Below are 25,573 nucleotides of genomic sequence, written 5' to 3'. Positions count from 1 at the left end.
TGTGCGCAATTCAGCGTTTTGGAAGAGTGCCATCAAGTTCTTGCGGAAGGATTCCCAGCAAAAAGACTCACCAAATCTTCGCCGGAGGATTCCCTGTTTAGGACTCATCAAGTCCTTGAAGAAGGATTCTTAGTTTAGGACCTATCGAGTCCTTACTGGTGGATTCGCAGTAAAGGACCTATCAAGTCCTTGCAGGAGGACTCCCAGTTAAACGATCCATCAAGTCCTTGTTGGAGGACTCCCAGTTGAAGATCCATCAAGTCCTTGTTGGAGGACTCCCAGTTGAAGATCCATCAAGTCCTTGTTGGAGGACTCCCAGTTGAAGATCCATCAAGTCCTTGTTGGAGGACTCCCAGTTGAAGATCCATCAAGTCCTTGTTGGAGGACTCCCAGCCTAAAACACATTAAGTCTCTGGGATCCATCAAGTCCTTGTGGGAGGATTCCCAGTTTAGGACGTCAGCTCTAGAAGCAAGTCCGTTGGTAGTCCGACAAGCTCGCAGTTAGGAGATGCTAGACGATGTACGGCCTGTATATGGTGTCTTTGGGGGAGGGGCAGGGGCTGGTGTCGCTGGCGCAGTCCCCGTTGATGTCCATCTGCGCATGACAGCCGGGCAGGTGGGCGTGGTGGGTGTGGTCCGAGGAGTCGCAGAAAGGGGAGGAGGGGACTTCTTCGTGTTCCTCTTCCTCGTCGGAGGTCCTCTTGGAATGTTCCAGGACTACGTCCGGACCTCGAACGGAGGAGTTCTTGCTGTTGGACTCGGAGTCCGTCCGGGACTTGGACTCCTGCTGCGCCTTTTTGCTGCGCTTCCACTTCATGCGTCTGTTCTGGAACCAGATTTTGACCTGTCGGGAGAGAGGAGCAGAAAATCAGTGCCTAGTACAGAACCGGCTTCTGTTAGAGATAAACGTTACTACATTTCTGATATGAGGTCATACGGAATACTGTTTGAGGTTATTATTACACAGGGATGCGTCATAAATCCTTCCAGGATTTGGTAGATTTATTAAAATAAACATATCACCAATGCAACAACAGTGCCGACTTTACAAGAGAAAGAGACTCCTCAAATGTTGCCCCACAAATGTTACGTGAACATTTCGTAATCATGTAAACTTACTCAATACATTTACTACAAGTTTGTTTGATCTCTACTGAAAATAAAGCTGAAAGTCTGTCTGGATTTCTGTCCGGATCTCTGTGACGCGCATAGCGCCTAGACCGTTCGGCCGATTTTCATGAAATTTGGTACAAAGTTAGTTTGTATCATGGGGGTGAGCACCTCGAAGTGATTTTTCGAAAATTCGATTTTGTTCTCTATTTATTTCAATTTTAAGAACATTTGCCGTAGCAAAATTATCATGAGATGGACGAGTAAATTGCGAAATTATCATGACGTGGAACCGTAACATGGGAAGAGCGAATGAACATAGCCAATTGGCGAGAAATTCATCATCCAATTTTTGTAAATATACCGGCGAACCAAATGACCTTTTGATTTTCTACTACGGGCAAAGCCGTGCGGGTGCTGCTAGTGTTTAATAAAGGTTTGAGCTTAGAAGACAAGTGTGTTATTGCAGTACAAACCAGCTACAAGTTCTGCACATTAGTTATAGTACTATGTATCGTGTACTAGACATATTAATAAATAACTGTGTGAACAGTGACAAGAAACTGTGTGTTGATTCAGTAAAACCACCAGGCTTTAAACGTGGAGCTGAATTATAAGGCTAAATAATTTTATGTAAGGTATTTGTTTTCGTAATAATTAAAAATTCTTCTTTTCTATGAAAGAAATGTATATTTCATTCTAAGAAAAGTGTTTTAGCCAATCTTTGTGTTGATTTGGAGCTTAAAATCAAATCAGAAAGAGAGATCCTAAGACTTATAACGTATATATAGCATCGGCTCCCATCTAGCCTTTTTTTTCCCCTAAAAGTTCCTTTTTACTTCCTTTTACAAAAAAGGAAGTATTGTATTCGCGAAAAAATTTTCACTCAAAAATCGGCCTTCATTTCTATTTTGCTCACCCCCGAATGAATGTTGGGTTTTTTTTCCGACTCGACCGCACGTGGATATATGCCTAGGAACGTACAGACACCCGAAATATCCATTTTGACTATCCCCGAGTTAATTACAACGATTTTTCTCGTGACGTCTGTATGTACTGTGTGTATGTATCTCGCATAACTCAAAAACGGTATGTCCTAGAAAGTTTAAATTTGGTACGTGGACTCCTAGTGGGGTCTCGTTGTGCACCTTTTCTTTTGGTTGCATTCGGGTGTTTCTAAAGGGGTCTTTTGTCCCTTTTTGGGGGGAAATCATTGTTAATTTCGATGTGAACTCAAGTGGTGTGATCATTTGGCGGACACTTGGCGATATATCGCCAGTCTTTTGGTCGCCAAGTTTTCAAATTTGGCGATTTTTTTTAAAAATCTGGTATCGATTTGGCCACTGTTGGTGATATTTAGAGCGTAAACTATTGAATCACATTAAAATTGCCAATAATGGGGAACACGTCAGCTCGTTTAGTTTCAAGTACCTAATGGTCCGGTTTTACAAAATCCTGGCCTCTTTCCCCCTTTTTTCTTCAGCAGTTTAGTTTCGTTTTGAATTTGCACTCTGACGTCTTTATCTAATTACATTTCATCTAGTATATATGCAGGGTGTTCCGTTTCAACCTGCAAGATCTTCATTTTCGCAACCGTTGGTCCTAGATGCACACTTCCAATTGCAAAAATGTTCAAAATCAGATGCAGAGTTAAGATATTGAAAGTTCGAAGCAAAAATAAAAATGAGTCAAGAAATACAAAATTTAACTTTTTATACGGGCTTTAGGTTCTCTAACTTATATTTAGAGAAATACTAGCAGTACCCGCACAGCGATGCCTGTGCAAAAAATGTAAAGAAAATCCGTTGAATTAAAGAAAAACAAATGACATCAATATTACATTTGCAATAGCTTTCAAATGTAAAAAACTCCATCATTCATCGCCAAATTTGCCAAGAGACTTTCTAATTAAAAAGAAAATCAATTTACGCACAATGAATTTAAAATAAAGTAATAACAGTAAAATATTCGTAAGCAACAAAGGCAATTTCCTCCGAAACGTTTAAAAAGAAAGTAATTGAAAAAATGTCTGGAAAATGGACCTAGTGTTCTAGTTGAAAATTGTCTGGAAATTGGACCTAGTGTTATGGCAATTTCTCGAAAGAGAAGACTTTAAAATTGGCTCAATCAGAATCGCTTAGATCTCCTGTTCTAATGAAGTGAGAAAAATGGAAAAAACATCATCTTGTTTGGGAAGGAAAATCCTTTCCAACGATAGATAATATTTGGGGGTGGGGGGATTTTTTACTCCTAGTTAGCCGAAATTTAGTTTAATCAGTTAATTAGAAAAAAACTAATTCGAAATTTAGAATTCGGGCTTCGAGGTGCAGACCCCCCGGGGTACGTTCGAATTTTTGTGCCAAGGACTGTAAGTGCTATGGGGTCTTCTGGCCATCCGCTACAAACAAACAAAGAAACACCGTCAGATCGTCACCTTTATATATATAGATTCTCCATTAAAAAATATTACTAACACAAAAAACTTGACATCTGTGCGGCTGAAAATGAAGGAGATATTTGAGTTCAGATTTTTAAGGGACTATACATAAGATGAGATTGGAACTTATCGCCCTTTGAGAAGAATGACAGGTTGTCGAAGTAAGAAAACAAAGCATTTATATTTTTCATTGCTATTCAAAAACAAATGCGAATGTTACGCCATGGTACGCAAAAACACACAACAAAACCTCAAACGATTTGGAAAAACTACACTCTATGCTCACATATAATTTTAAACACTTGTTAACAGCTATATTTTCCCCCAAAAGGTGTTATTGACGGCGAGTGTAAAGTGGTGTCTCAAAAAACGCTGCGTTTCATATCTCAGTGAATATTAGTCGTACAAATGTCAAACTTTTTGTGTTGGAATTAGTTTTCGATGGAGATAATTTCTCTAAATATAAGTTAGGGGACATACGGCCCGTATAAAAAGTTAAATTTTATATTTTTTGACTTATCTTTATTTCTGATTCAAACTTTTTCAATATCTTAACTCCGCGTGTGATTTTGAACATTTTTGCAATTGGTAGTATGAATTCTAGGACTCACGGTTGCGAAAATAAAGGTTTTGCAGGTTAAAACGAACACCCTTTATGCATTCAAAAAACCAGTAATCCAACGTCATAAAGCACAAAAATTGCAAAATATTGCAGACACGTGTTTTGATGTTACAAGGAACACCTTCTTCAATGCAAGGAAGTGTGAGCTTCTGGATGAAAAGTCAAAGCTCACACTTCCTTGCATTGAAGAAGGTGTTCCTTGTAACATCAAAACACGTGTCTGCAATATTTTGCAATTTTTGTGCTTTATGACGTTGGATTACTGGTTTTTTGAATCTTCAGTACAAAGGTATTTATTCGTTACCCTTTATACATATTTGTTTAAGTACAGAAATACATTTATTTATTAAAATTCCACAAGGCGGAAAAAAAAGAAACAAGCCTAATGAACCGAAAAGTAGGCTCGTTCAGCTCTAAAAGAAATATGTCCTGTCCGAACTTCCCTTTTCATTCTCTTCTGTAGATCCAATTCTCCCAGACGATGCGATACGGTCGCCAACTCGGCAACCCTGACGCTGGGTTGCCGCGTCGGGCGAAAGAAGAGGGATCTGCGGCGATCGTTCCCGCACTTGGTGCGCGGCCCCCCGAATGGGCGTCCGCTAATTAAATGAAGCGGCGCCGGGCTAATTACCAACTCCGGAATGCGGCCCTTTTCACGACAATCCATCTTCCTAATTTACTCGCAGTTAGCCTAATCAGCGAGGCACCCGAAAACGGCCGATTTATTACGATTCCGCTCCTTGTTATGGCCTCGGGGGGGATCGGAAACGATCGGCCAACCTCGGTTTATTGCCGAATCTTTTTCATCAGCGCCATTTTGGGCTGGCTCTTTTTTTGCGCGAACGGCTTTTTCTATGTGTTTTAGGAGCGGGATATCTCTCCATTCTAGAGCGAGTTATATTCCGGCTGAAAACGGGAAGGCTTCCTTGATTTCAGTTTTCGGGAAAACTTCACACTTAGTGTCGTCATCATTTTTTATGGCATTTTCGATTTTTTTAAGAAAGGTTCGTGAAATCTTTTCTTCCTTTCTTCTTTTTTTACTGTACAAAGCTGCTATTGGCGACGAAAAAGGCAACTAAAGCTACTCTTACGAAGCAAAGACGACTATTTGAGCAAAATATGAACAAAAATGACTATCTCGCTACCAACTGTAAAAAAAAAAAAAAAAAAAAAATGAATTTTGTCATTTTGAATTCAAATTATGTTTTTCGCAATCACGAGTGTATATGTAAGCGTGTGTGTTTGTGTGTGGGGGTATGTGTGTGTGTGTGTAGGCATGTGTGTTTATGTCTGTGTGCAGGCATGAGTGTGTGGGTAGTTGTGTGTATGTGTGTAGGTGTGTGTAGGCATATGTGTTTGTGTCTGTGTGCAGGCATGAGTTGTGTGGGTAGTTGTGTGTAGGTGTGTGTGGGGGTATGTGTATGTGTGTGTAGGCATATGTGTTTGTGTCTGTGTGCAGGCATGAGTGTGTGGGTAGTTGTGTGTATGTGAGTGTGTAGGTGTGTTTGTGTATGTATGTGTGTAGGTGTATGTATGTGTGTGTAGGTGTATGTGTGTGTGTAGGTGTATGTATTTGCGTGTGTGCGCGCGCGCGTGTGTGTGTAGTTGTGTATGTATGCGCGTGTGTGTAGGACATGGATGCAACCTGGAGACGGTTTTCGCTAGAGGAGCAGCATCGTGAGGACCCGGTCGACGTTGATGCTGCGAAGGGTGCTGGTGGGAAAAATCAAAGGAACGTCAAAAACAGTCAAGTGAGAACAATAAGCAATCGTGATTGCTCAAAAAAAAAAATATCTTTGTTAGTTAAATAGCGAATAAAATACCCAAAAACTTCTTTCTTTTTTTCTTCCCAGGGTGAAAAAATACGAACAATAATAGTTTTAATGAAATTAAATATACATACATATTCAAGATCAGAAATGTGTGATGCTCCTATTTTTGCAAAAAGTTGCGTACGATCGCGGTTTCTGCAATAAGTTCTTTTCTGCTACCATTTTTTTATTTACCGTTTGCATTCTGAATGAATGTCAATAAATTTTTTACTTTTTAATGTCTATTTATTGAAGTATCATTGCATTAACAGGACACTTTTTTTTTTAAGGGAGCCTGTTTCAGAAACTATTTTTTGCTTCTGGTGACTATTTTGCATATTACAGGTTACTGAAGCTACTATCTTTTGAGCAGAACTCAGTGGCAGCCCTATGTGTGCAGAGAGATCCGGAATTACGTTATTTACAGTCGAATGTGTGCTGTACATAGTTGCAATGAAGTCTCAGGAATGAGGTCGTTTCCAAAATTTTAAAAGTATTTTTTTTTCTGAAAGAGCATGCTTAAAAACATAGTTTCGGACCATTTTTTTTAAATAATTTGTTTAAATTTAATATTTTCAAAAAAATTAATTCGTAGCTCTTTCATCGTTTAACGCTTCTGCCGATGACATCACAAATGATGAAATGCCATTCAGTGTTGCCATTCACAGAACAAAATATTTAATTCGCATCTTTACTCACGTGTATTGGCAACGATACGGTTGGTAGCAAACGCAGAGCGCTATTTTAATTCGCTTCTTGATTATCATAACGTGGAAACGAGATAGAAAGATGCGCCAGAGAGCATCATTTGTGACGTCATCAAGACCACGCCTTGTTTAAAAATCGGACATTTAAAAAAATTAATTAAAAAGTAACTGTTGGGAAAATGAAAGTATTTTCTGGGTCCATGTTATTTTTGTTTGTTTTGTGTTGCTCATTCTGTCAATTTCAGTGACAAAAAGTACTACTTTTGACTCAAGGAAACAACCTCATTATAAGCATCGGTATGAACACAGCCCATGTCGTAACACTGCTGCATCCTGCGCCATGTTCTCGCAGGTCTCTTGCGGAGCTACTCCGGAGTCCTGTGCACTAGCGCAGCCAGAAATACCATGTGGATGGGGTTCTTTGATCAAAAATACCTTCTGACGGGCGTTTTTTGATCAAAAATACCCTCTGACGGGCGTTTTTTGATCAAAAATACCTTCTGACGAGCGTTTTTTGGTCAAAAATACCGTCTGTCGAGCGTTTTTTGATAAAAACAGCCCTTTCATATTCATAAACTACTGTATTAAAATTTGCATTTATGTTAAAAACCAATGACTCTGGGGGAGGGTTCACCCCAACCCCCTCCCCCCCCTTTTGCTGCGCCACTGCAACTGTGCACCACTCTCGCGCTGTGAGATATCTTGCTCGTGTGTGCTTTTTGCTTGCTGATTTATGAATCCCCACAGAACGTTGTCTGGGGTCGTCAGATAGACGCAGCAGATTCGTCAACTCTTTTGGAGGCCAGGCAAAGGGAGTTGGTGAAGAGCTGGAACATGTTGTAGAACTCAGCAGTGTTACGACATAGATGGTGTTCATACCGATATTTATGACTCTTGAGACTTTATGATAACTACTGTGCGTATAACATTCAACCGTATAAGTAACGTAATGTTGAAAATAGAATTGCATGCAAATACGGAACATCTTGTTTCATCACCCAAAGACTGCTGTTTCTCCCTATTTCTCGCTCATTCGGACCGCGTTAGTCCGGATATCCCAATAATCCGGATCGATCGATTTGATTGCTTTTTTTTTTTAATTTGGGGGCGATCGTCAAATTTCCACAACATTAATTCATATAACCCTCGCACTGGCAAGAGCGTGTTATGTCGTTGATTAAGTTCCCTTTTCTTCGCAATGCCACTTTTGAATCATATTTTTTTTTCCTCCACAGAGGAAAAAAAATTGAACTGTCACAGCAGATTACAGACTTTACATAAAGATTACAGAATTTATAATAACAAAGTAAACATGTTTACTGTTTAGGTGTAATTCAATGTGTTTCCGTTTAAGGTGATTTTCAGTAAGTATGTTTTATTTTATTCACTTATTTTCATTCTACGGATAATCCGGATTTTCGATATTCCGGATTGGGTCGGATCCATATTAATCCGAATTGTCGGGGTTCTACTGTATGTCTCATTGGTACATATTTTGCGAGCCCGAAATGAGGCCGATTTTTTAGGCTCTGGATTCTGTGACGAACTGTTCGGTGTTCGCTTGCAATGAAGCAAGTGACTGGCCTTCACAGAGGCTTACTCGTCATTCCAAAAAAGGGGACATTCCCTTTACTAGAATATCTCTTCTGAGATGCTCCGTGGGGGGGGGGCGTCTACAAATGATGTCACGCTTTGAGGGGAGCAGGGGTTCACGGTCAAGTGTCAGGGCTCGATGAAGCCAAAAGGATGAGCAGATCTTGTTAAATTTTCGTGCCCTACTCAGTGGAAAATCTGCACATTTTCAACGTAGTCGTCACAAAAAGGGGAAGAAAGAATAAAATTAACAGGCGGCGAAAATTAATCAATCATATGCCGCGAGAATTCTCGTTCAAGACGAAGGCAAAACCTTTGCTATGAAAATACACCGGTCACGGAAAAACCACGTGACCTGTGACGTATTCCGCCCGCTGACGTAAGCTGGATTACGTACCCACAACGTGTGAAATTCAAAGTTTCTTGGATTTCTCCGAGACCCCTTATCAGATCCTAACCAAATTACTATGGGACCATCTGGAAAGTATACCCTTCCAAACAAAAAAATAATTTTTCAAATCGGTCCAGTAGTCTTTGAATAATCTGAAAAAATACACAAAAAGCCGCATGACGAAATCAGAACCTCCTTTCTTGAAGTCGGTTAAAAATGTACCCTATTTTGGTGCACCTAAAATTGTGGTGCGCAGACTTGAGGGCCCACATGACTTTGACTTCATTGGGCCCTGGAAAGTGTGACAGTGAAGAGAGCGAAGAAGCATGAACCAAGAATTGCGACATCACACCTTCTGGTGGAAATTGAAACATTTTAACGAACGATATGTTTATGTAGTAATAGTGTGACACAGGGCCTGATTACTGAATAGGCCAACTAGGCCCTGGCCTAGGACCCCGTATATTTAGGGGCCCCCAAATGGCTGAAATTTCTTTAGTCTATGGCTAAAATTGTTTCAGTCAACGGCTGAAGTTATAAAGTTTGAATACAGGGGGCCCCAAAAAATATTTGGCCTGGGGACCCTCGATATCTTAACCGGGCCCTGGTGTGACATATAACAAAGGCGGGGGAATAGGTTATGAGAAGTGTACAGTGCTGCGGAGTCGGGTCGACTTCGGGGGAAAGAAGCCAGAGTCAGGATTGCCAACTCCTAAAATTGTTTCCCCTTAAACTCAACTACTAAAACCCCTAAATGCGATTGGATAAATTAATATGACGTCAGAAAGTCACGTGATCCTTTCTTTAACTGTGACGTCACACATGGGGTAAAAAGGTCACGTGACCGTTGCTATTTTTCGTTGCTGAGTGAGTACAGGCATTTTTATCATTTTTACGTCATTTCTGATCAGAACCAATGGTTATAAAGGCTCACAAAATACATAAAATTAAAAAAAAACAAAGAAAAAGAAAAATTAAGTTGAATTTTGGACATCTTGAATTCAAATTATGTTTTTCGCAATCACGAGTGTGTGTATGTAGGCGTGTGTGTTTGTGTGTAGGGGTATAAGTGTTTGTGTCAAGGGGCATGTGTGTTTGTGTCTGTGTGCTGGCATAAGTGTGTGGGTAGTTGTGTGTGTGAATGTGTGTGTGGGGGGTTATGGGTATGTGTGTAGGCATATGTGTTTGTGTCTGTGTGCAGGCATGAATGTGTGGGTGGTTGTGTGTGTGAATGTGTGTGGGGGGTATGGGTATGTGTGTGTAGGCATATGTGTTTGTGTCTGTGTGGAGGCATGAATGTGTGGGTAGTTGTGTGTATATGTAGGTGTCTGTATGTATGCGTGTAGGTGTGTGTGTGTGTGTTTGTGTCTATGCGTGCGTGTGTGTGTGTAGTTGTGTATGTATGCGCGTGTGTGTAGGACATGGATGCAACCCGGAGACGGCTTTCGCTATAGGAGCAGCATCGTGAGGAGCCGGTCGACGGTGATGGTGCGGAGGGTGGCGGTGGGAAAATAAAATGATAGGACGCCAAAAACTGTCAAATGAAAGCAATCGCGATTGCTCAATAATAAAACAATCGAACAATAGCATTTCCAGAGATAAAAAAAGAAACATTTTTGCCTAATAAAACCCAAAATTTAAACCCCCCCTAAAAAAAATCCCATTCTAAAATTTCTTGGCAACCCTGGTCAGAGTCGAAGGTTCGGAAACTCCTGGAATCGAAGCCGAAGTGACAGAACCTGTTGTGACGAGGGGATGAAATAGGTTGGGGGGAAGCTGCTGTGGACAGCCCCATTCCGAAAGGGAGGGAGGGTAGAAAAGAACTGACCTGCGTCTCGGTGAGCATGAGGTTGGTGGCGACCTCGAACCTCTTGGGCCTGGAGAGGTACTTGTTCATCCTGAACTGGTTCTCTAGTTCCAGGAGCTGTTGGCTGGTGAACGCTGTCCGCGGGCGGCGGGTCTTACCTAAGACGCCGCCCCCACCTCCCAACTGTTGCCCGCACAGCACGGGCCCGCCACCTGGAAGTAAATAGCATGAAATCAGAAAGAGATATCATATTTGATAATTATTTATCATATGAGGCCCCTAGTTTCAAAACCGGACACTTGTAGAAAACCAAATTTTACAGGAGACGTAAAAGTCCGGTTTTGAAACTGAGGCAGACCTTCCCGCTCCATTTCAAGGGGGAAAGAAGCGGTTTTTGAACCTAATATTGCAGGGGCGTAGCTAAGGGGGGGGGTTTTGGGGACAACCCCCCCCCCCCCGAAAAGTTAGTCTCAAAAAAAAAGAGAAAAAGAAGAGAGAAGAGAAAGAAAAAAAAAGAAGAAAAGGAAAACATTCCAAGCGATTATACATATATATATATATATATATATATATATATATATATATATATATATATATATATATATATATATATATATGTATATATATATATAAAAGAAGTAACCCCCCCCCCCCCCCCGAAAGTCGGGTCTAGCTACGCCACTGTAATATTGAGCAGGCAAATAGGCATTATGATTCTCTACAAGATTAACAAAAAAAAGAAAGAAAATCGAATTTTTTGCAGGTATCCGGTTTTGAAACTAGGGGCCTCATATGTTTGAATGAATATAGCTGTATGAATTCGCTCCTATTTGGAGTCTCCTCTAAAGGCCTCCTTCGAGAGCCCCAGAAGTTCTACGTCACCATTCGGGCGTTTAGAAGAGAATGAACCCGACAATAAACAGTTTACGTACTTCAAAGCGACAGTCAATGCAGTGCTTTAACTTATTGGATAGGGGTTTCTGACCCCTCACATGAAGAAGTAAAACGTATAACAGTATCAAAGCCGATCCAAAACTTTCTTTTCCAAAAAAAATACAATTTCTATATATGTTGACTGATGATCAATGAATGAATAAATCAATGAATAAATAAAATGTCCTAATCAGCTAAATAAACTAATTCATTTTGGCCTGTTCACAACCACTTGACACTTAGTACGAAACAGTTAAAATCAAAACACGTCTGGCGTTCAATTAACAACTACTGTTATTGTTAAAAACAATAAAAACGAAGGGTGGTCCGTACAAAAAGCTCGATCTAGACTAGAAATTCTGATTAGTAGCCACTGGCTACCAGAGTCACAAAAAATGGCAGCCACTTTTGACTTTTAGTAGCCTTTTTTTTCTATGAACAATCCAAGTCGACTGATGCATCTCAGGTTTATAAGCGTGTTGTCTTCGCAATATACGATATGATTTTTCTTTTTCTTTACTAAAAATAAAGCTCAAAGTCTGGATGTCTGTGACGCGCATAGCGCTTAGTCCGTTCGGCCAATTTTCATGAAATTTGGCACAAAGTTAGTATGTAGCATGGAGGTGTGCACCTCGAAGCGATTTTTAGAAAATTCGATGTGGTTCTTTTTCTATTCCAATTTTAAGAACACTTTCCGGAGCAAAATTATCATAAGATGGACAAGTAACGAAATTATCATGACGTGGAATGAGAGAGCGAATGAACATAGCCAATTGGCGAGAAATTCGTCATCCAGTATTTGTAAATATACTGGCGAACCGAATGACCTTTTAATTTTCAACTACGGGCAAAGTCGTGCGGGTACCACTAGTTAAAAATAAACACATGGTCGCCACTTTTGGCGACTAAGACACGATTTTTTTTGGTAGCTATTTCCAACGAGATGGTCACCCGTTGACTACTGCCGACCGCTAATCTAGAGCTTTAGTCCGTACCCGCCGTTTTTTTTTTTTTTTTTCAAAATTATGTCAGTTATGGTAGAATGTTTGTGTACATGGTTAACTACAAGTCTCAAGAGACATGAACATCGTTCGAACACCATCCATGTCGGGACACAGATGAATTCTCGCCAATATTTGGCGCCAAAACATCTCCGATTCCCCGAAACTCCATTAAAACATCTGCGAGAACGTGGCGCAGAATTCAGCTGTGCCACAACATGGATGGTGTTCTGCCGATGTTTATGACTCAAGGTATAGACTGCAAGGTAATTATGTATAAGAAACATTCGAACTATCTCTTACATAATTAAAAACTGAGCGTATGTATGTATGTCCAAGCTTCTTCTCCCGAACGGCAGTGAACTGACCATCGAACCAGGTATCGATGGATTCCTTATCTTCCCGTCTTCATGTTTGGCTATTTGACATGATTCTTCGATAATAATGAGCGGAGGTATCCATTAAAAACTATTCATTATCACTTTTAGATTTCAAAATCAAATCCCTATTTTTCGAAGGTTTTCCTCCATTCAAATGATTATTCAGTGCTTCATCTCCACTTTCCGCAACAATGCTTTTATTTCAAATGTATAGCGTGAAGAAAATCATTGAGACGAAAGATCTGTTGCCATTTTTTTTCTCTCGAATAGGAACAGGTAAAAATTCTTGTTTTTATTTTGAGGCTTTTCCTGTAATCAGGGGATTTAAAATGTTTACTTTTTGGGGGTTTTCCGCAATCTGCCGCAAAATTTCACTGACTTTTTTTTTTTGGTTCAAGCCCGAGTGTTGAAGTCGCGTCACTTGACAGAACTTTTATTTTCGAGGTGGACCGTGCAAAGCCGGGCGACGCAGCTAGTGGCTAATAAATGTTGAAAATAAAATGATGTTGATATATAATGTTGATAATGAAAGGCGAAAGGGGGGGGGGCACTTTCGGACCACAGGGAGACGAATTCATCGGCTCGGTTACATAACTTTTCATCACTAGACTTGAAACAGAACGAGTTCAGTTTTTCAAAATGCTACAATGTATCGGTAAAAATATTTTTACGATTACGTGCCAAAAAACGCTACAGTTTTGGGTAAAAGAGTCGGAGTTGCAGGCTTTAAAATTCCCGGAGTCGGAGTCGGTAATTTCCCTCCGACTCCACCGTCCTGATTGTGAAGGCGCGCTGATCCTAAGAGCATTAAGACGCTGCCGAGTTCAGTCTGCCGCAACAAATGATTTTTTAACAAAAAAAATTAATTAAAAATTAGTTTGAATTTTGACCTCATGAATTCAAATTATGTTTTTCACAATCACGAGTGTGTGTGTATGTAGGCGTGTGTGGGGGGGGGGGCATGTGTGTTTGTGTGTAGGGGTATGTGTGTGTGTAGGCATGCGTGTTTGTGTCTGCGTGCAGGCATGAGTGTTGGTACTTGTGTGTATGAGTGTTTGTATGCGTGGGGGGCGTGATATGTGTATGTGTGTGTAGGCATATGTGTTTGTGTCTGTGTGCAGGCATGAGTGTTTGGGTAGTTGTGTGTGTATGTGTTTGTATGTGTAGGTGTCTGTATGTATGTGTGTAGTTGTATGTGTGTGTTTGTGTGTGTGTGTATGTCTGTGCTTGTGTGTGTGTATGTGTGTAGTTGTATTTGTGTGTTTGTGTGTGTGTGTGTAGTTGTGTATGTATGAGTGTGTGTGTAGGACATGGATGCTACCTGGAGACGGTTTTCGCTAGAGGAGCAGCATCGTGAGGAGCTGGTCGACGGTGATGCTGCAGAGGGTGCTGGCGGGAAAATAAAATGATAGCACGTCAAAACGGATAGAAATACTCTCTAAATAAAAATAAGCTCTAATTAAGTCTAAATAAGCTCTAATAGAGTCCAAAAGATTCCTCGAATAAATCACCATTATCCATTAAGTCATTGAAACCTAATAAGCGCTAATTATTGTTCGTTCGGTCTTGGCGAATGGATGCGAGACGGAAAAAGTTCTTTTTTTTTTCCCGCCCTCCGCAATGAACGCGGTTCGGAAAACCGCGCGTTCGGAGAAGAACTTCTCAAACATTCTCTTTAATTGAAATCGCACCTGATCCCAGGCGTTTGTGACAGTTTCTTCTGCGGATCGATGGCAAAAGGAACTTTTCCGAAACCAACATCAACACTCGAACGCTGTTTTTTAATCAGAAAAAAAAAAGAAAAGAAAAAAACGCGCGGGGGAGGGGGGGGGGATGTGCAAAAAAGATCGGCAACAACGGCCGACCCCCCATCCCGGAAATATTCCTATGCAGATGAGGCAATCAGAAGTGGGAACTTATGAAACGTAAAATCTGCGAGTTTCTCTGCAAATTGAGTAGATTATGCAAATGGAGGATGTTCGCCTTTAATTAGCGGCTGGGCGTCCCGCGGGCACCTGGATCGATGCGGCCGCTGATTGGCCCGCGCCGGGAGGAGGGGGCGGGGATTTTCTTGCTGACTTCGCCATGATGAGCGGTTATTATCCGCTGCTGAGTCGCTGATTATTGTCGTCTCTCTCTCCGCAAAATGCCCCCCGTTTTCGGATGCAGCGCGGGGAATTGAATCAACATACTCTTGAGTACCACGAGTCTGCAGTTTTTGGGTTGCTGTTGCTTCATAAAAAGAGCGCCACGTTTGTTTCGTGCGATGCTACTTTCAAATTTCTTTTCGGTTGCGGTCTGAAATGTGAAGTAACAGTTAACTTTTTGAGGCATAGTAGCTTTATTCGAGTCCACCACAACTTGAGTAACTTTTTTTTTCTAGCCGCCTGACACAACACGATCCACTTGCCATAAGCGACTGGCGCACCAAAAGAGAAGGGGGAGGGGCAGAGTTTTGGTTTCAATTGAGGTTTTTTTTTGAGCAATCACGATTGCTTATTGTTCTCACTTGACTGTTTTGATGTGCTATCATTTTGTTTTCCCACCAGCACCCTCTGCAGCATCACCGTCGACCGGCTCCTCACGATGCTACTTCTCTAGCGAAAACAGTCTCCAGGTTGCGTCCATATCCTACACACACGCGCATACATACACAACTACACACGCACACACAAATAACACCTACACACATATATACACACACACAAACACATACATACGCATACATGCAGACACCTACACATACATACAGACACCTACACATACACACACACCTACACACACTCATCACACCCATGCCTACACATAACTACCCACACACTCATCACTCATGCCTACACACAACTACCCACACATTCATCACACTCATGCCTGCACCACACAAACACATATGCCCACACACATACACATTCCCCACCACACACAAACACTCATACACACAACTACCCACACACTCATACCTGCACACAGACACAAACACACATGCCTACACACAGATACACATACCCCCTACACTCAAACACTCATACCCCCCCCCCACACACATAAACACACACGTCTATATACACACACTCGTGATTTCGAAAAACATAATTTGAATTCCAGATGTCAAAATTCAAATTTTAATTTGCCTTTTTTTTAAATTTTAACACCATTGTTGATTTAATCTCTCAAAAATTGGGACAGAACTTCAATTCAACTATTCCATTTTATGTTTTATGAAAATAACTAGTGGTACCCGCACGGCTTTGCCCGCAGTGGAAAATTAAAAGGTCATTCAGTTCGCCTGTATATTTACATATGATGGATGACGAATTTCTCGCCATTTCGCTTTGTTCATTCGCTCTCCCATTCCACGTCATGATAATTTCGTAATTTACTCGTCCCTTTTATGATAATTTTGGTCGGGAAAATGTTCTTAAAATTGAAATAAAAAAAGAACAAAATCGAATCTTCGAAACATCGCTTCGAGGTGCACACCCCCATGCTACAAACCAACTTTGTGCCAAATTTCATGAAAATCGGCCGAACGGTCTAGGCGCTATGCGCGTCACAGACCTCCTACAGACATCCAGACAGAGAGACTTTCCGCTTTATTATCAACTAGTGGTACCCGCACGGCTTTGCTGGTAATAGAAAAATCAAAAGGTCTTTTGGTTCGCCTGTATATTTACAAATAATGTATGGTGAATTTTCTGGCCAATTGGCTTGTGCCCATGTTACGGTTCCACGCTATGATAATTTTGTAATTTACCCGTCCGTCTTATGATAATTTTGTTCTTAATATTGGAATAGAAGAACCACATCGAATTTTCGAAAAATCGCTTCGAGGTGCGCACCCCCATGCTACAAACTAACTTTGTTCCAAATTGCATGAAAATCGGCCGAACGGTCTAGGCGCTCTGCGCGTCATAGAGATCCAGACATCCTCCGGACGGAGAGACTTTCAGCTTTATTATTAGTAAAGATAAAGAAGTAAAGATAAAGAAGATAAAAGAAAACATGAGAAAAATATAAAACCCGCACTTATAGGTGGATTCTTTGTTTCAACACTTTGTTTCACACCTCAGGGTTCCTGATAGAATAATTCTCGCGGAAGATATCTCTCTATGCAGGATATACTCGCGATTTAGTAGCGGCTGTTAAATTGAATGACTAATGGGGAAAAAAAGAGACGAAACATAATAAAGAAAGAAAGCGAAACACGTCGGGTTCGCGATTTGTTATTTCCATCTCGTCTATCTGTAAACGCTCTTCCAAGGTTATTAGTTAGTACTATAACAGTTATCTGCAAAACGCGGCAAACCTCGGTCTCTGTTTCCAACGATAGCGAATGCAAAAACGGACCATTCTTCATTCAGGAGGACAATAATTACATTTCAGTTCTTTGTTACATTCATTGAACTCCCTGATTTTTTATTGTGAAACTAGTGGTACCCGCACGGCTTCGCCCGTAATAGCAAATTAAAAGGTCTTTTGGTTCGCCTGCATATTTACAAATGATGGGTAGTGAATTTTCTCGCCAATTGGCTTGTGCCCACGTTACGGTTCCACGTTATGATAATTTCGTATCTCGCCAATTGGCTTGTGCCCATGTTACGGTTCCACGTTATGATAATTTCGTAATTTACTCGTCCATCTTATGATAGTTTTGGTCTTAAAATTGGAATAGAAAAAGAACAAAATCGAATTTTCGAAAAATCGCTTCGAGGTGCACACCCCCATGCTACATACTAACTTTGTGCCAAATTTCATGAAAATCGGCCGAACGGTCTAGGCGCTATGCGCGTCACACACATCCTACAGACATCCAGACATCCTCCGGACAGAGAGACTTTCAGCTTTATTATTAGTAAAGATAATGGTGGTTGATAGGATTTGTTTTCATTCTAAACTTTTTTTTTTGAGCAATCAACGATTGCTTATTGTTCTCATTTGACTTTTTTGATGTGCTATCATTTTATTTTCCCGCCAGCACCCTCTGCAGCATCACCGTCGACCGGGTCCTCACGATGCTGCTCCTATAGCGAAAGCTGTCTCCAAGTTGCGTCAATATCTTACACACACACACACACGCCTACACACACACTCATGCCTGCTCGCAGACACAAACACACACTCATGCCTGCACACAAACACATATACCCACATACACACACACACGAACGCCTACACACACACACGCGCCTACGCACACAGCACTGCATACACAACACGCACACACATACATACATACACACACACGCGCGCACCCACACACATGCGCCTACACAAACACACACGCGCATTCATACACACACACGCGCACCCAAACACATGCGCCTACACAAACACACACGCGCATTCATACACACACACGCGCACCCAAACACATGCGCCTACACAAACACACACGCGCATTCATACACACACGCGCGCACCCACACACGTGCGCCTACACAAACACACACACGCATTCATACACACACGCGCGCACCCACACACGTGCGCCTACACAAACACACACACGCATTCATACACACACGCGCGCACCCACACACATGCGCCTACACAAACACATACGCGCATTCATACACACACACGCGCACCCACACACATGCGCCTACACAAACACACACGCGCATTCATACGCACACACGCGCAGCCACACACATGCGCATACACAAACACACACGCGCATTCATACACACACACGCTCGTGATTACGAAAAACATAATTTGAATTCAAGATGCCAAAAATTCAAATTAATATAAGTTTTTTTAATTCTATTTTTGGCAACGGCAAATAAAAGAACATTCGGATTCCTTTTTGTTTCTATACACTACTTGTTTCTACAAATACTTCATTAAAATAACAGAAAGCACAAGAATAAATGTATTTACTTTTCTCGTGGTAAAAACAGAAGCAGCGAAGCAAAATCATCTTTCTAGAACAGTTTATGTTCACATACAGTTCGATTTTGTGGGGGGAAGAAAAGAGAGAAAATAAATTTTGTTTTTTCATTTATAAACCTGAAATTATTACCTTTGCTCGTAACTATTTTACGTACTACATACGTAGGATTATAGTCAGTCAATAAAACTCAACAATCGTGGGAGGGGTCCGAACCCTCCTGTTGTGTGTACCACTGCTTACTCATAAAACTTGATACAGTATTCGCAACTCCAGAACTCGAATACGCTACCTAGCAGTGATTAACAATACTAAAGAAAAAGGTAAAACATTCCATTCCACGTGTTTTCTTAGGGGTCAATTACAGGCTTCAGACAGTTTATGACGTAATGTAATTTCAGAAGAATAGAAAAGAAAGCTTCCCACAAACACGATAAAAAATGACTGCCATTCACTAAGCGTCAAAGCAAGTTATAAGTTACGGCATGTGTTTGTTTTACCTTTTTCATCCGCCATTAGACAGTGGCTTCAGCGCCCCCTATAGTTTATTGGAGCTGCGAATTAAAGAAGTAATGCCGTTTCCACAAATGAACACCTTTGAGAAAAAAATCTATATATATAAAGGTGACGGTGTTTCTTTGTACTCGGTGGCTAGAAGACCCCATAGCACCTACAGCTCTGAAACTTGGCACAAAAATTCGAACGTACCCCGGGTCCGTGCACCTAGAAGCTGAAATTCTAAACTTCGAATTAGTTTTTTTCTAATTAACTAATTAAGTTAAATTTTGGTTAATTAGGGAGTAAAAAATCCCCCCACCCCCAAACCTTATATATCGTTGGAAAGAGTTATCCTTCCCAAACAAGATGATGTTTGTTCCATTTTTCTCAATTCATTAGAACAGGAGATATAAGCGGTTCTAATTGAGCCAATTTTCAAGGCTTCTCTTTCGAGAAATTGCTATAACACTAGGTCCACTTTCCAGACAATTTTCAACCGCAACACTAGGTCCATTTTCCAGACACTTTTTCAATGACTTTCTTTTTAAACATTTAGGAGGAAGTTGCCTTTGTTGCTTATGAATATTTTACTGTTATTACTTTATTTTAAAATAGTGGAACCCGCACGACTTTGCCCGTAATAGAAAAAATTAAAAGGTCTTTCGGTTCGCCTGCATATTTACAAATGTATGGTGAATTTTCTCGCCAATTGGCTTGTACACATGTTACGGTTCCGCGTTATGATAATTTCGCAATTGACTCGTCCATCTTATGATATTTTTGTTCTTAAAATTGGAATAGAAAAAGAACCACAGCGAATTTTCGAAACATCGCTTCGAGGTGCACACCTCCATGCTACAAACTAACTTTGTGCCAAATTTCATGAAAATCGGCTGAACGGTCTAGGCGCTATGATCGTCACAGAGATCCAGACATCCTACAGACATCCTCCGGACAGAGAGACTTTCAGCTTTATTATTAGTAAAGATTCATTGTGCGTATGTTAAATGATTTTCTTTTTAATTCGAAAGTCGCTTGGCGAATTCCGCGATGAAATATGGAGTTTTTACATATGAAAACTACTGCAAATGTAATTTTGATGCAATTTGTTTTTCATTAATTCAACGAATTTTCTTTAAATTTTTAGCACGGGCATCGCTGTGCGGGTACTGCTAGCGAATATATAAAAATAATTAGTATAAACATCTCAACTGAGGAGCAGAAACCGTGCTCTCACATCTGTGACAAAAAATGAAATGCCGCGTAGTTAGTACCCCCAAAGAGCTCCCTTCCATTCACGAAGAAACCGGCTCCCTACGAGTCTGTAAATCTGGTTTCACTGCCGTCAGAGTGTGTGTGCAGGCAAACCAAAATCGACCGACTCTCGAATAGCGAGGAAATTGCCTTTTCTCAATTCTACGCGTGCGAAAAAGAAAAATAATAAGAACGAATTTATTTCTTACTAGTGGCACCCGCACGGCTTTTCCCGTAGTAGAAAATTGGAAGGTCTTTTGGTTCGCCTGTATATTTACAAATAATGTATGGTGAATTTTCTCGCCAATTGGCTTGTGCCGACGTTACAGTTCCACGTTATGATAATTTCGTATCTCGCCAATTGGCTTGTGCCCATGTTACGGTTCCACGTTATGATAATTTCGTAATTTATGATAGTTTTCTCTTAAAATTGGAATTAAAAAAGAACCACATCGAATTTTCGAAAAATCGCTTCGAGGTGCACACCCCCATGCTACATACTAACTTCGTGCCAAATTTCATGAAAATCGGCCGAACGGTTTAGGCGCTATGCGCGTCACAGACATCCTACAGACATCCAGACATCCTCCGGACAGAGAGACTTTCAGCTTTATTATTAGTAAAGAAGATAAAGAAGTAAAGATAAAGAAGATAAAAGATAACATGAGAAAAATATAAAACACGCACTTATAAGTGGATTCTTTGTTTCAACACGTTGTTTCACACCTCAGGGTCCCTGATAGAATAATTCTCGCGGAAGATATCTCTCTATGCAGGATATACTCGCGATTTAGTAGCGCCTGTTAAATTGAATCACTAATGGGAAAAAAAGAGACGAAACATAATAAAGAAGGAAAGCGAAACACGTCGGGTTCGCGATTTGTTGTTTCCATCTCGTCTATCTGTAAACGCTCTTCCAAGGTTATTAGTTAGTACTATAACAGTTATCTGCAAAACGCGGCAAACATCGGTCTCTGTTTGCAATGATCGCGAATGCAAAAACGGACATTTCTTCATTCAGGAGTACAACAATTACATTTCAGTTCTTTGTTACATTCATTGAACTCCTTGATTTTTTATTGTGAAATTATGATGGTTGGTAGGATTTGTTTTCATTCTAAACTTCTTTTTTTTTTTTTTTTTTTTGAGCAATCACGATTGCTTATTGTTCTCATTTGACTTTTTTGATGTGCTATCATTTTATTTTTCCGCCAGCACCCTCTGCAGCATCACCGTCAACCGGGTCCTCACGATGCTGCTCCTATAGCGAAAGCCGTCTCCAAGTTGCGTCAATATCTTACACACACACACACGCCTACACACACACTCATGCCTGCTCGCAGACACAAACACACACTCATGCCTGCACACAAACACATATACCCACATACACACGAACGCCTACACACACACACGCGCCTACGCACACAGCACTGCATACACAACATGCACACACATACATACACACACACGCGCGCACCCACACACATGCGCCTACACAAACACACACGCGCATTCATACTCACACACGCGCACCCACACACATGCGCCTACACAAACACACGCGCATTCATACACACACACGCGCACCCACACACATGCGCCTACACAAACACACACGCGCATTCATACACACACACGCTCGTGAGTGCGAAAAACATAATTTGAATTCAAGATGCCAAAAATTCAAATTAATATAAGTTTTTTTTATTCTATTTTTGGCAACGGCAAATAAAAGAACATTCGGATTCCTTTTCGTTTCTATACATTACTTGTTTCTACAAATACTTCATTAAAATAACAGAAAGCACAAGAATAAATGTATTAACTTTTCTCGTGGTAAAAACAGAAGCAGCGAAGCAAAATCATCTTTCTAGAACAGTTTATGTTCACATACAGTTCGATTTTGTGGGGGGAAGAAAAGAGAGAAAATAAATTTTGTTTTTTCATTTATAAACCTGAAATTAATACCTTTGCTCGTAATTATTTTGCGTACTGCATACATAGGATTATTGTCAGTTAAAAAACTCAAAAATCGTGGGAGGGGTCCGAACCCTCCTGTTGTGTGTGCCACTGCTTACTCATTAAACTTGATACAGTATTCGCAACATCAGAGCTCGAATACGCTACCTTGCGGTGATTAACAATACTAAAGAAAAAGGTAAAACAATAGACTAATAATAAGAGTAGACCGAGCTATGGCAACCCTTTCGATGCTCATAAACCAAACCATGTGACTGGTGGATATCCTAGCAACAGCGGGGATAATAGAATTGCAATAAATAGAATTGATGAAACACGGAATTTTTTATGGAGTCCGATTTGTAAATTTGTTATTCTAAGTTGTAAATATTTTGTTAATATAGTGAGTTTTTCGTTTAGATAGTACTGTGCATTTTCTTTATTCAATTTCAATAACTCTCTAAGCAATTAAAGATGCAAGCGCCCTAAAAGAATCGGCAAAAGGTAAGATTTTTACCTACCATTTCAATTTAAGATACCGATTAGTACATTTTTGCGTTAACGCAAAACGTTTACGCCATTACGTTCACGCCAACGCTGACGTAGCAGTTCCGAATGAAATAAAAGTGACTGAAAACTTTGATCAAAAACTAATGCAAAAATAATGCATAACCAAAAGAAAAACAGTTCAATCTCTGCACCTGAAAAAAAAAATTATGATGAAAACACATTCCGTCTTGAAATACATGTCGAGTGCCAAATTATAGATAATGTTGCCGTCTAGCAACCATGCCGCCAAAGTTTTCGCCAAGCCTCCCACCAGTCACATGATGTATCCATGAACCCATTTTTTCATCAGCAAGTCTGGGAAAGCTCGGTCTACTCTTATTATTAGTCTGTGGGTAAAACATTCCATTCCACGTGTTTTCTTAGGGGTAAATGACAGGCTTCAGAGAGTTTATGACGTAATGTATTTTCAGAAGAATAAAAAAGAAAGCTTCCCACAAACAAGATGAAAAAATGACTGTCATTCACTAAGCATCAATGCAAGTTATAAGTTACGGCATGTGTTTGTTTTACCATTTTCATCCGCCATTAGACAGTGGCTGCAGCGCCCCCTGTAGTTTATTGGAGCTGCGAATTAAAGAAGTAATGGCGTTTACACAAATGAACACCTTTGAGAAAAAATCTATATATATAAAGGTGACGGTGTTTCTTTGTTTGTTTGTGCCCGATGGCCAGAAGACCTCATAGCACCTACAGCCCTGAAACTTGGCACAAAAATTCGAACGTACCCCGGGCCCGTGCACCTAGAAGCCGAAATTTTAAATTTCGAATTAGTTTTTTCTAATTAACTAATTAAGCTAAATTTCGGCTAATTAGGGGGTAAAAAATCCCCCACCCCCTAACGTTATATATCGTTGGAAAGGGTTTTCCTTCCCAAACAAGATGATTTTTGTTCCATTTTTCTCAACTAATCAGAACAGGAGATATAAGCGATTCTAATTGAGCCAATTTTCTAGGCTTCCCTTTCGAGAAATTGCTATAACACTAAGTCCGCTTTCCAGACAATTTTCAACTGTAACACTAGGTCCATTTTCCAGACAATTTTTCAATGGCTTTCTTTTTAAACATTTTGGAGGAAGTTGCCTTTGTTGCTTATGAATATTTTACTGTTATTACTTTATTTTAAAATAGTGGAACCCGCACGACTTTGCCCGTAATAGAAAAATTAAAAGGTCTTTCGGTTCGCCTGTATATTTACAAATGTATGGTGAATTTTCTCGCCAATTGGCTTGTACCCTTGTTACGGGTTCCACGTTATGATAATTTCGTATCTCGCCAATTGGCTTGTGCCCATGTTACGGTTCCGCGTTATGATAATTTCGCAATTTACTCGTCCATCTTATGGTATTTTTTTTCTTAAAATTGGAATAGAAAAAGAACCACATCGAATTTTTGAAACATCGCTTCGAGGTGCACACCCCCATGCTACAAACTAAATTTGTGCCGAATTTCATGAAAATCGGCCGAACGGTCTAGGCGCTATGATCGTCACAGAGATCCCGACATCCTACAGACATCCTCCGGTCAGAGAGACTTTCAGCTTTATTATTATTAACTAGTGGCACCTGCACGGCTTCGCCCGTAATAGAAAAATTAAAGGTCTTTTGGTTCGCCTGTATATTTATGAATAATGTATGGTGAATTTTCTCGCCAGTTGGCTTGTACCCATGTTACGGTTCCACGTTATGATAATTTCTTAATTTATGATAGTTTTTTCTTAAAATTGGAATAAAAAAAGAACCACATCGAATTTTCGAAAAATCGCTTCGAGGTGCACACCCCCATGCTACATACTAACTTTGTGCCAAATTTCATGAAAATCGGCCGAACGGTTTAGGCGTTATGCGCGTCACAGACATCCAGACATCCTACAGACATCCAGACATCCCACGGACAGAGAGACTTTCTGCTTTATTATTAGTAAAGAAGATTCATTGTGCGTATGTTAATTGATTTTCTTTTTGATTAGAAATTCTCTTGGCGAATTTGGAGATGAATAACGGAGTTTTTTTTCATTTGAAAGCTACTGCAAATGTAATTTTGATGTAATTTGTTTTTCTTTAATTCAACGGATTTTCTTTAAATTTTTAGCACGGGCATCGCTGTGCGGGTACTGCTAGTGCATATATAAAAATAATTAGCACAAATATCTCAACTGAGGAGAAGAAACCGTGCCCTCACATCTGTGACAAAAAATGAAATGTCGCGTAGTTAGTACCCCCAAAGAACTCCCTTCCATTCACGAAGAAACCGGCTCCCTGCGAGTCTGTAAAATTGTGTTTTATTGCCCCCCTAAGGGGGTTTTGCCCCCCATAATGGGACGAAAGCTACCCTATGTGTTATTCTGATGCATAAGCTATATTATTGTAAAGTTTCATCAAAATCCATTCAGTAGTTTTTGCGTGAAAGAGTAACAAACATCCATACATCCATACAGACCAACTTTCGCATATATAATAGTAAGATATAATAGTAGTAAGATTCATTGTGCGTATGTTAATTGATTTTCTTTTTAATTATAAAGTCGCTTGGCGAATTCGGCAAAGAATTATGGAGTTTTTTCATTTGAAATCTACTGCAAATGTAATTTTGATGTAGTTTGTTTCG

At 40.3% G+C, this 25,573-nt stretch overlaps 1 protein-coding gene across 1 annotated transcript in view; it reads right to left on the bottom strand.

The window, feature by feature from the left end:
• Positions 1-511: 511 nt before the first annotated feature.
• The window catches only part of LOC129232583 (motor neuron and pancreas homeobox 1-like), a 105,178-nt gene continuing 80,116 nt past the window's right edge, over positions 512-25,573 (bottom strand). The window contains exons 3-4 of the mRNA XM_054866715.1: positions 10,500-10,654; positions 512-844 (exon numbers count right to left, since the gene is read on the bottom strand). Coding sequence (XP_054722690.1) covers positions 512-844; positions 10,500-10,654 — 488 coding nt within the window. The remainder of the gene's footprint in view (positions 845-10,499; positions 10,655-25,573) is intronic.

Source organism: Uloborus diversus, unplaced genomic scaffold, assembly GCF_026930045.1.
Source record: "Uloborus diversus isolate 005 unplaced genomic scaffold, Udiv.v.3.1 scaffold_13, whole genome shotgun sequence".
Taxonomy (NCBI): domain Eukaryota; kingdom Metazoa; phylum Arthropoda; class Arachnida; order Araneae; family Uloboridae; genus Uloborus; species Uloborus diversus.
Note: the sequence above shows the minus strand (reverse complement) of the source record. Positions and strands in the feature narration are given on the sequence as shown.